General features: G+C 33.5%; 1 protein-coding gene across 1 annotated transcript; it reads right to left on the minus strand.

Moving 5' to 3' along the window:
- Window positions 1–6,854: 6,854 nt before the first annotated feature.
- LOC114165120 (TMV resistance protein N-like) lies at window positions 6,855–10,283 on the minus strand. The gene is made up of 5 exons (XM_028049788.1): window positions 10,253–10,283; window positions 9,047–9,909; window positions 8,692–8,964; window positions 7,835–8,563; window positions 6,855–7,419 (listed from the first exon to the last, which is right to left on the minus strand). Exons 1-4 carry the CDS (start codon window positions 10,281–10,283, stop codon window positions 8,552–8,554), a joined length of 1,179 nt encoding a protein of 392 aa, XP_027905589.1. The 3' UTR covers window positions 6,855–7,419; window positions 7,835–8,551.
- Between the last annotated feature and the right edge of the window lie 2,612 nt (window positions 10,284–12,895).

A 12,895-nucleotide genomic window follows, 5' to 3' on the forward strand; every position in this document is an offset into this window, starting at 1 on the left:
TATTCGAATTTGCATTTGACTAATAGTTCCCTGAAATCTCATGGTTTTGATTCCTAAACATCCGTTCAATGCATTAAAAGAGAGATGATCCTCTAAAGAAGCTTGCTAAGTAATCTCATGCTCCTTATCAGGGGGTCAGGGTCGAACAAGGTAGGTGCATCGTTTGCAACCTATAACAAGTAAAGTTGCTTATTGGGACACTTATGGGTAGGTGTAAATGGGGCATCGCAGGTGAAACATAACCCTTTTTCACGCCACAAATGCATCTCCGCCGAAGAGAGTTTTTGAACATTAGACGTTGTGGGTTTTTTGTTGAAGTGATGACCCGACAACAAGGGAAGGTAATAAAGGGGGTAGACTCGTATTTTTGAGTGTTTGGTGGGTCATGGCAAGAGTATTGTTGGAAGATGTCTGTAAGAACTAGAAAATTAAGTAAATAAATAAATATTTATTTAATAAATGTGAGGGAAGCAATCTATAAAGTAATTAATGTAGAGAATTATGACAAAGGAATAATGGTAGCTCAAGTAGTTAGACACGCTTGGTGCATTTGAGAGGGACTTGGGTTCTTTTCTTACGTATGCCATTAATGTGATATTTTAATTATTTAATTTATTGTGGCCGCATATATGAACACGTGGCATGATGGTATGAGTATATGTGTGCATGATTGTCAAGAAACATCTATAGGCTGATGGTTGTGCATATGCCTGATAATTCGGTGGATGCGAGTTCAAACCTTTGCTAGCATAAAATAGATATTTTTATGCTTGGATTACTTTTGGCTACATTAGTAAGTGATCAAGAAACCCTAGCCGTCTCTAAAGAAGCTAGAGAGGTAAGGATCATGGCAATTGATTAGCTGAAACCACGTGTGGTTGCCTAAGAGGGTTTTACAGAACATGCAATTGTGTTATATATTGATGCATGAAAGTCTTCTACTGAACCAAATTCTTTTATCGTTTAACCTCTTGATGTTTGTTGTATGTGATTTAGAGAGAGTATGTGTACACTTGTGGTTTCTGTTGTATTGAGTACTCTATGTAACTCCATCACTGCTATGATTATTATGATTCTTTTATTTTTTTTTACTTGCCAAGATGTTTAGAGTTTTTCTCCTAAATGCGGCACAATTATTACTATTACTATATTTATTATTATTATTATTTATATATTATTATTACTAGTTATTATTATTATTTTATTATTATTAATATTATTATTATTATTATTATTTTATCTACTACTATTATTAATATTTTATTATTATTATTATTATTTTATTATTAGTATTATTTTTATTATTATTTTTACTATTATTAATATTATTAATATTATTATTTTTATTATTTTTATTATTTATGTTATTATTTATATATTTTATTAGTTATTATTTTTATTTTTATTTTTACTATTACTATTATTATTATTATTATTATTGTCGCGATGGGACAACGAACCAACAATTAAATTTGAAAAAAACAGAGTTTGGAGTCGCCACCATAGTTATTATAGGAAACTATGGAAAACCATAAAAAAAGGGCAAGGTCTGCGAAAAATCAGAATCAGAATTTGGGTCCGGAAGTCGGTTACGCGTGGGGAAGGTATTAGCACCCCACAACGCCCGTCCTAAGACGGTACCTTTAATCAAATGTGCAAAAAGTTATGTGGTTTTTTTAAAATATTTAATTTTCCCCAAAAATATTAATAAAAAAATGTATACAAAACAACAAAACTATTTTTTTGATTTTTTGGGCCCAACGAGGATCAATCCTCGCTCCTACGTATCTCCATGTGAATGGAGAATCAGGGTTACGTAGTTCTTTTGAATAATTTATTTGGAAAATTATTTGAAAATGGTATAATTTGTTTTATAATTTTGAAAATATTTTTATTTAAATTTTAGTATTATTTTAAAATTGGTGTCATTCGACTCGAGCGGCCGGATAGACACTTCAAATAAATTCTTTTTTTTTCTAATCTTTTATTTTTTATTTTTTTAATCATTTATAAATTTTTAATATCTTTTTTAAAGTTATTTTAGAGTAGTTGTGGATGTCATTGCGACGTGAGCAACCAAATAGATATAAAAGAGTAAACAAAGAAAGTTATATTTTATTTTTAGATCATCTGGATATATTTTTTGAAAAAGTAAAAGTCTAAATTGGATATCAGGCGACGCGAGCGGCTGGACAGACAATAAAGAAAGGGGAAAAATATTTTTTATGATTAAAAAAAAGAATGAAAATTGAAAAAAAAAACTAAATCAAAAGATGAAAGAATTGAGAGGGACGTACCTTAAAAAGTTTTCAATATCTCCTCACCTTTTCTCTTTTGTTTTTTCTTATGCTTCCTTTTCTAATATTTTTGTCTTTGTTTTTCCAATAGAAATAAAGATGAGAGGTGTCTGTGGGTGGTAATGAGAGAAAGAGAGTGTAGAGAATGTTTTCTTCTTTTTTTTCTACGTCCTTTAATATGTTTTTTTAAGAGAGATAAGAAATGAGGTGTGTATGTGGGAGTCGTGATGGGAAAGAATTATAGAAGTGTAGAGAATGTTTTTTTTTTTTTTCGGTTATGATAGAGTGCATATTTATACTTGCACCTTACAATATCAATGCAATCTCAGCCTTAATTGTAATGATAAATATAAGGAAGAAATGGTTATGATAACAACACATTATGAGAATCAAATCATAGTAAATTAGAGCACAAAATCAATCCCAAATTAGTAATATTGATTCTAACCATTAACAAACCAGAGCACAAAATCAATCTCAATTAGTAATATTGATTATAACCATTTGAAGAAATATTTCTTTTAATTATTAGAATATTACTAATTTCTCTTCCAGGAACAAGGGTAGAAAGCAGGTTGAGTTGCTGGGCTCATGAGAAGGAGTGCGATAATTAATAACAAATTGGGTTCTTCCCTCTTTATTCCTTTTTTTTTTCTTTTTTTTCATCTCTCTTTTTTTTTTCTTTTTTTTTTGTCTAAAATTAAAGTTTGAAAATCTTTGAAGAAAATAATGTTTCACATTTTTTTTATTTTTTAAATTTTTTTGAAAATAAATTTATTTACCCGGACAAAATTGGGTGTTGACAATTATTATTATTCTTATTATTTTATTTTACAATTATTATTAATATTTTGTTATTATTTTATTATTTTATTATTATTATTATTATTATTATTATTATTATTCCTATTATTATTTTTATTTTATTTTATTTTACTATTGTTTTATTCTTATTGTTATTATTATCATTTTTTGATTTTATTTATGATTTTTTTATCATTATTATTCTTTTATTATTATTGCTTTGTTTTGTTATTATTATTATTATTACTTTGCTATTATTGTTATAACTTATTAGTATTATTGTTTTATTATTATTATTATTGTTTCATTTTATTTTATTTTATTATTGTTTTCATTATTATTATTATTATTATTATTATTATTATTATTGTTTTATTTTTTTATTATTATTATTGTTGTTGTTGTTTGTTTTATTATTATCATAATTATTGTTTTATTGTCCGTGCGATATTTTGGGGCAAGAGTTATATATTCTTCCTGCTTTTGTGTATTGTTTGGTTGTTCAGGATTGTGTTGGACTATGATCCAGTCATGTGATTATGACTGGATAAACATATTTCATGTTATGGATTGTAGTATAGTGCTTGAGGTTCTTTGGAACTTGCTTCAAAGTGCCAAAAACTAGTAGTAGTGACGTTACTGGTGTGGCGCCTAGCGGCTTGGGGTGTGCAGCCTGGCGGCATATGGAAAGCGTATGGCGCCTAGTGACGTGAGGTGTCTGCCAGGCGGTCTGGATCCAAGTTCTGCCTAGCAACTCGAGACGTGCGCCAAGCGAATTTAGGTGCAGAGTTGGATCACGAGGAGGATTCCTGCACCGCTTTGGATGGAGGTCATGAGGCGATGCTTTGTTGGGGCCCCAGTTACGAGTATAACTTGTATTAGGGTAACACGTGGCCACTCAAGGTTGTAACCTGGTGGTTTTGGAAGTCCAGTGGAGTGTGCGAGATCGTGGCTCATACGGTGAGGTTTCAGAAGATTACCCTCTTAAGTGTAACTGATTGAGTTTGGTAGTCTGGGGTCAACAACGGACTGCGATTCCTTTTGGGGAACTCCACTTGGTGTCGCGGATTGTGGTCGTGGCAATTTATTCCTACATGTGGACTATTAGGTGGTGGCTTGAGTCGGAGGGGAGAATAGACACTCGTGCAGCAAAGATCGATCAGTGTACTCATCAAAAGGTGTAGAATCAAGATGCGTCCAACATAAGGTTTAGGAGTTGAGGATTGAGGATTGGGGTGCTAACCTTGGTCATAGTTTGAATTGCTTTATTGCTTATGTGGTATTTATCTTTCTTGTATTTGAGCTCACCCTATTTGTGTGTGTTTGGCGATGATCATGTAACTTGTTACATGAGAGCAGTTGTGGATGGAGGTAAGCACGTGATACTTAGATTCAGAGTGGGGCCAACTACGGGAGTTTTTACTAGTTTTCTTCATGAACTATTTTGTAATTAATATTATGAACAATTAATCTTTGTAATAATTGAACGTCGTATGAATTTTATAATTGGCGCGTTGAAATAAAGTTTTAAATTTTTCCGCATTTTGGAAAAAGGAATTATCATAAATGTGTATTTATACTTATATCTCTATTTTAATTATTTAAATTAGTAATATCCGGCCGAGATGTTACAATTTCGGTGACAAAACTGCATTCTTTCCAACAACATATTTTGCTTCATATAATTTGGCTAAGGAAACTACACGCAACATAGAAGTATGTTCCTAGACTATGACAACCCTCTGTATGTCAGATCTGAGACCACCGATGAAACAATCTAACAAAGCATCAGGAGTGATTCCATATATACAATTTGCCAGCGTAGTGAACTCTTGATGGTACTCTTGCACATACCCAGGTTGATTGAGCTTTAAAAGAGTAGATTGGGGAACTTTGTATGGTGAATTGCCAAATTCTAGTTCGATCGCATGAGTAAATCCCACCCATGACTGAAAGGGACTGTTCTTATCCATCATTTGGAACCAGGGTATATCAGCATCCATGTGAACAACAACAATGGTTAAACGTTGAGCATCCGAAATATCATAGTAAGTGAAAAGTTATTCAGCCTTAAAAATCCATTCAAGTGCATTAGATCCATTAAATCGAGGGAAATCCAGCTTGACATTTATAACCTAAAATGGAAGAGCATATGCGAGGATGCAACATCTGATTTCAAAGCGGCAAGACCAATCTCCATGTTCTCAAAACGCGTAACATAATCAGCATGGCGCAATTCCATCATTTTCATCATTTGTTTGACATCAGTTGATAAATTTTTAAGCTTTGCGGTAATGTCCTTCAAACGAGGGTTTTTCGCCATGGACAAAATCAATGAAAGCACCAATTGTAAAGATAGAAATAATGGAAATAAAGTAACACAGCAAGGTGAATCAAGGAAATAACTCTATAATATTATTTACTACTGTAAAGGAAGATACCAAGGAGAAGGTTTCTAATAAAAGCAACATAGAGAGTAATAGGAAGAGACAATATTGAATAGAGACCAAATTCACACCCTTCCTCCCTATGCTAATGACCTATATATTTAGTTATTGCCCCCACACCTTTTACCCAAACCACGCGATTTGTTACACTTCCTCATTTGTCAGCTGCTTTGGTTGCATATTCCCACCAGCCGTTTCCAATTTTATCCTTGCCTCCTTTTCTAATATAACATTCGGGTGAGGGACATTCTGGTTCTTTCATTGTGCGTAAGGTTTGAGACATTTTGTTTATTTATCAACTGAATTTAACATCAGTAGACAATGTGAAGATTATTTTTTCTTAGATATGGTCATGGATTGGTGGTCAAGAAGAAACTGTCTATCTGATATATGGTGAATCAAATGAGTTGAAAATGGGGCATTACCTCAAGCCAAAGGAAAATGCCTTGAATAAATTCACTACAAATAAAAATGGGCAAGGTATGACTTCTTCTAAGTTATTGTTCTTGTTTAAGAACAGAACAGGATCCCTTGAGTTATGGAATTAAATCCCAGTTTTTTTTTTTTATTATTTGTTTATTTTCATCGTTTTTCTGTTACTGTTGTGTAGAAGTGTACAGTTAATAAATTCAATGTTCATTTTATCCTGTTTCTCCCTCCTCACATTATACCTTGTTGGTCATCCTTGAGTTGTTTATTGTGTTTCCTTTCTAGTTGTTATTTGAGAATTTTTTTCCATTTTGAACATTATTAATTCACTATAAAAAGAAAAACACAGTTGATTTATTGTCTTCTTAAAATGTGTTAAGATTTGTTACCTATTGGCTTATGTGTTTGGTTCAACATAATATGTTATACAATTAGGATAGTAGCGTAGCCTGGTCCCTTTACTGAATTGAATGAACAGAATTAAATATCATCTTAACTACATTATTTACGTTCATCCTCTTTGTCTTGGTAATAATAAAATTAATATTGTAAAATCCATTTAGAGGAACAACTTCTTCTAGTTATTATTAAACAAGATTATCTACTAATTCCACGTATAAGTTAGAGTTTGTAATTTAAAGAATGTTCCTTATTTAGTCAGTTTTAGAAGATATAAAGTGTTGTCATGATTGTAATTACAAGAAATACAATGTTTTAAGTTAGAATGTCATAATGCAGTATTTCTTTTCGAGGACTTCTTAATAAATTATTATTATATGCTGCTAAAAGGTAAAAGAATTGAGAAAAGCAACAACCAGAAAGCAAATACAATAAATAGATCAAATAAAACCAAGGAAACACGATGCAAGGAGCGAGAAACAGGATAATAAACATGAATTTCTTAACTGTAACTATACAAATGAATTCCACTCAAGGACATAAGGATTAATTCCATAACTCAAGGGATCGTGCAGTTCTGAAAGAGGATAAATGACTTACAATTTTTTCATAAATCTAATTAGGGAATTTTTCTTTGACGGAGACTCCTTTTCTAAGTCATTTGATTCACCAAATATAAGATACACAATTGTTCTCCTCACTACCAATCCATCACCAAAAATCACGAAAATCTCAACCTTGTCTCCTGATCCTAAATTTGATATTATACCCTCCCAATCTTTATCGTTAAAGAAAATTACCGTGCCATGGTTGTGTATATGCAATGTGCACTTTGTATAATTAACAATTAAGACACTTCTAAGACCTTCGGTTGCCACAATTTCAGGGTTTGATAAATAAACTATACACAAAGCCATTCCCTTTATGTCACGATCCCGAGGCACAGTGAAAGAAACAGAATATCCCTCACCCATATGGGCCAAACAATTAGGATCATTGTCACCAGGAAGAGAAACTTCACAAGATTCACTTCCTGCAATTACCTGTATCATGAGATAAATAAGGACATGTTTAGTTAAACAAAAACAAATACATGATTAAAACAAATCTTGTTAATAGTTTTGTTCGGTATATATCACCATTTCTATATGGATTTAGAATGCGGTTCTGTTTTTGACTCTCTTAGTTATATTTCTACAATCATTAGGAAAAAAACAATCACAAAGCTAGTAAAGCAAGAAAGTGGAAATCAATTTGCTAGTACTTGGCTTAAGCATAATCACTTGGTTAGTTGGTTTTTAAAATCTGATACTTTTAGAAGAAGTTGTGTTCTTGTAGAAGTGCAGAGTGCTAAAAGTTTAGAACTGTAGTTTCTATTCATTAGGATTATTGTGTTCTCTTAATTAATAGCTACAATGGTGGTGAAAGTAATGAACAGAGGGAAAGTTAGAGAAGAACCTTGGAAATTCTATCACTGAAAGCATCGAAGAATTCTTTCCATCTTCCAACACCGATCGAAAAAGACCTGAAGTGCTGCTTTGAAGTGTGTGATTCTGTAATATTTACACCATATTCGACCAAAATATCTTGTACTTGCTGAGATAGTTGAAACTCCGTCTCACATTGCAACAAAACACTTCGAAGATTGACAAGGATCCTAAGTAATGGCGCAATGTCATCCCAACTATTAACTTCCACATCCATGAAAAAGGAATGATAATAAGATAGGGGGTTCATTGATGGCAACATCCAAGACCGAATGATAAAAGGAAAAAGATTATGTGATAATCCCTCAAATCCTCGTAGAGATAAATATCCAATACTTTTTGAGCTTACAATTGAAAAAGGAACTTGTTTCACAACTGTATTTTCAGTAATTAGTGTTATGAAGGATTCCATTTGCACTATATCTTTTTCCAATAGGTGAATCCTCGAACAACCAGAAAGAATGAGTGTTTTTAAAGATTTCAACATATATATCTCTCTGGGAAGATTCTTTATCCTTGTACAGTCCTTCAAATTTATAAGTGTAAGATTGCCGAGAGCTCCAATAGATTTGTGCACTTCGCACAATCTTGGGCAATCTTTGAGAATGAGGTGTTCAAGACTTGGTAGTCTCGAAAAGTCAGGGGTTTTTCTCAAGTACTTGGAGCGACTAAGATTAAGAACTTTTAGTCATGCCAAAACCTTCAAGAAGATAGTTTTTTTGGAAAATGTTAGAAAAGAAAGTGATGGAATAAAATAGTTGTAAGTGGAAACAAATACTATATTTATTTTGGGCAGAGGTTCAAAATAAAATGTCAAGTTATAAGAACCTGGGGTTCTTTCCAGACGAGTCGAGGAAGACGGTGTTTTAAATCAATGGCTATTGCATCATGTTGAAATCCAATAGGATGGTATTCTGAAGAAAACTTTTCCAACCTAATCAATCCCAGTTCCTTAGAGCGGTACTCACAATGTCCACCGAGTTTCATCCTTCTTATTGCGTCTCTTACCTCTAAATAATCACGTTCGAAGAAATCTTTTACAGTTGGAAACCATTTCGGAGGGAATCTCTGAATGAATTTTTTTTCCTGTGATGAAAATAGCTAAAAAACAAATATATTGCACATGAGAAAGCAAACACTTTTAAAAAGAAGTTTAAAAACAATAGATAAAGAATGTTCTTACAATATGCTCTAACAGTACATAATCTGCATCCATATCAAACCATAGTCGACTGGTCTTCTTAGCTTCCATTCCTGAAGTAATTTCGCCAATAATTTCTCTTGCCATTTCTCTTAGCAAAGGATGCAATCCAAACTTGTTGTTCTTTTTAACTATTATGAGGCTACGTTCTATGAGAATTCCTATTCCACTATCAGCGTCTACCCCACAACCATTAAGGATCTTTGTAACATAGGCTCTATCTTTACCAACAAAGAAACAATATATATCAAGGAATAAATTTCTTTCAATTTGATTAGGTAAACCTTCGAAACATATTTTCAATACTGGTAGAACGTCATGCTGGGGAGTTTTCCCTAATTTGAACAGTACTCTATGCCATTCTTCTTTCGTCCTTTCATATAAATAAGTTCCAATGACTTCAAGAGCCAGAGGTAGTCCTCCACAGTGAGTAACTATTGCTTTTGCAAGGTCATGGTATTCTTCTTTTGGTTTTGCTTCTCTAAATGCGTGCCAACTAAGAAGCTCAAGAGACTCTTTTGCGTTCAATAGATTTATCCGAAAAACAGCATTAACATCATGTGTCTTCAAAAGTTGTTCATGCTTAGTTGTAATTATTATTACAGTTCCTTTATCAAACCACAGAAGACTATCCGATAGGTTTATTAATAGAGAATGGTCATTCACATTGTCAAGTACAATGAGCACCCTTTTCCGAAAATGCCTTTCTCGAATATTTCTTCCCTTCTCAATGTTACGTACCTCTACCTTTGGTTTTAGGACATCTGAAAGAAGTTTTTCTTTAAAATGAAGCCATTTTTTTTTATTATCTTGTGCAATATCTTTATTAAAGTATAATGCAAATTCTAGAACAATCTAGAAAAAATCTAAGATAGAGTTATTGAAATGTAATGAAACTTCTAGAGTATTGGAGAAAAGCCTAGGATAGAAAGAAAAATCAAGAACATTCAACTATGTAGAAAAATCTAGAAGTATTTGCATTAGTTCTAGCTAGGAGTTTCTAGAATAATCTATGGGTCTATAAATACCCATGTATCCTACCATTTTGTAACATTAAGAACAACTAACACAACATCCAATACAACTACTCTCAACTACAAATACACTTCTCCAACTACTACTTTCACACTCTACTATCTACACATTTTCTCTATCCCTTCAACTATCCCTTTCACAACCTTGAATTACTATCAGTGGTACCAGAGCTACGTTCGGTCATCTACTGGGCGTAGATAAACTTTTTAACTACTTCAAAAAAATTAGAACTTCATTCTATACTACTTCCAAAATATTTTCTCAACCTATGGCCACTACCAATCAAACATCATCAATTCCCGTACCTATTTTCACAGGAGAAAATTATGATTTTTGGAGCGTCAAAATGAAGACATTCTTTCGCTCCCAAGATTTATGGGACATTATAGAAGAGGGATTCACTATTCCAGAAGACACATCCGCTCTTACTGCAGCTCAGAAGAAGGAGTTAAAGAAAAACAAACAGAAGGATTCAAGGGCTTTATTTGCTCTTCAACAAGCAGTTGATGACACAATCTTTCCGAGAATAATAGGTGCCACAAACGCAAAGCAAGCTTGGAACACAATACAAGAAGAGTTTCAAGGAAGTGATGAGGTACGCAATGTTAAACTTCATTCTCTAAGACGAGAGTTTGAATTAATAAGAATGAAAGAATCTGAGACCATTAAAGACTACTATTCTAGAATAAAGGAAATAGTTAGTCAGATGAGAGCCTATGGGGAAACTATTCTTGACAAAAAAATCGTTGAGAAAATTTTAATTTCTATTCCCCAAAAATATGATGCAATCGCAACTGCGATTGAACAAACAAAAGATTTGGCCACATTGTCAGTAACACAACTAATGGGCTCTCTTGAAGCTTATGAACAAAGATTGAAAAGGCATGAAGAAGACTCAGTCGAAAATGCCTTTCAATCAAAACTAAAATTACGGTCTCAGAATAAAGAATATGAAGGAAATAAAAGTAGAGGAGAAATTTCTAGAAATAAAGAAAATTCTAGAAGCTTCCCTATGACTCGTCAAGGAAAATATCCCCCATGTGGCGTATGTAAAAAGACAAGTCACATGGAAAAAGATTGTTGGCATCATGGAAAACCTCAATGTCAATACTGCAAGAAATTTGGCCACGTAGAGAAGTATTGTCGTAATAAAAATAAGCATCAAGCAAACTTTGCTGAAGAACATAATCAGGAACAACGCTTATTTTATGCCAATCAAGAATCTCCTAACGGAGGAGAAAGTTGGTACTTGGATAGTGGATGCAGCAATCACATGGCCAAAGATCAAAGCATCTTCAAAGACATTGATAAATCTGTCAATGTCAAAGTTCGACTAGGAAACGGTACCACAGTGGAGTCTCAAGGCAAAGGAACTGTCATGGTGGAGACAAAGAAAGGTACGAAATTCATCAAGGATATGTTTTATTGGTTCCCAATCTTAAAGAGAATCTTTTAAGTATTGGTCAAATGATGGAGAATGGATATTCTCTCCACTTTGAGAAAGATACATGCAAAATTTATGACAGTAGAAAGACAGAAATTGGCCAAGTAAAAATGGAGAAGAGAAGTAGAAGCTTTCCCATAAGCTTCAAACCTGGAACTAATATTGCCATGAAGGTAGAAGTTGATGACTCGTGACTTTGGCATAGGAGATTTGGCCACTTCAACACATATGCCTTAAAGCTTCTATATAAGAAAAACATGATGAGAGATCTTCCATGCTTAAAGGAGAATAATGAATCATGCGAAGGATGTCTCCTTGGTAAACAACATCGATTACCATTCTCGACCGACAAAGCATGGAGAGCAAAAGACTTACTAGAGTTGATCCATACTGATGTTTGCGAACCAATGAGGACGCCTTCACATCACAACAATAGGTATTTCATCCTCTTCATTGATGACTTCTCTAGAATGACATGGGTTTATTTCTTAAAGGCAAAGTCAGAAGTCTTTGGAATATTCAAGAAATTCAAGGCCCTTGTTGAGAAGCAAAGTGGAAAACAAATAAAAGTACTTAGAAGCGATCGTGGAAAGAAGTATACATCTGGCGAGTTTGACAAATTCTGCGAAGATGAAGGCATAGAGAGACAACTCACAGTCGCATATACTCCACAACAAAACGGTGTATTAGAAAGAAAAAATCGCATAGTCATGGAGATGGCAAGATCAATGCTAAAAGAGAAAGGTATGCCTAATACTTTTTGGGCTGAAGCAGTCTACACTGCAGTTTACATTTTAAACAGATGTCCAACTAAGGCGGTCAAAGACAAGACTCCTATTGAAGCTTGGAGTGGAAGAAAGCCATCAGCCAAACACCTACGAGTATTTGGATCTATCTGCTACATACATGTTCCTGATCAAAGGAGGCACAAGCTTGAAGACAAGACTATACGAGGAATATTCTTGGGATATAGCACACAATCAAAAGGCTATCGAGTTTACAACCTACAAACAAAAAAGCTCGTCATTAGTCGAGATGTTGAAATTGATGAAAATGCTTCTTTAAATTGGGAAGAAGAAAAAGTTGTTAAAAGCACCACTTTAGTTCCAGTGCAACAATATCAAGAAGAAATTCAAGAAGAGGCAGAAGCTTCAGGTACGCCTTCTCCACCTCCATTAGAGGATTCTTCGCTAGAGTCCACTCCAAGACGAGTAAGATCTTTGGTAGACATATACGAAACCTGCAATATGGCCATGATTGAGCCTAACTGCTATGAGGAAGCATCAAAGCAAGAAATATGGGTCAAGGCTATGGAAGAAGAGGTTAAAATGATTGAGAAGAATAACACTTGG

The sequence above is a fragment of the Vigna unguiculata genome, chromosome 10 (genome assembly GCF_004118075.2).
Source record: "Vigna unguiculata cultivar IT97K-499-35 chromosome 10, ASM411807v1, whole genome shotgun sequence".
NCBI lineage: Eukaryota > Viridiplantae > Streptophyta > Magnoliopsida > Fabales > Fabaceae > Vigna > Vigna unguiculata.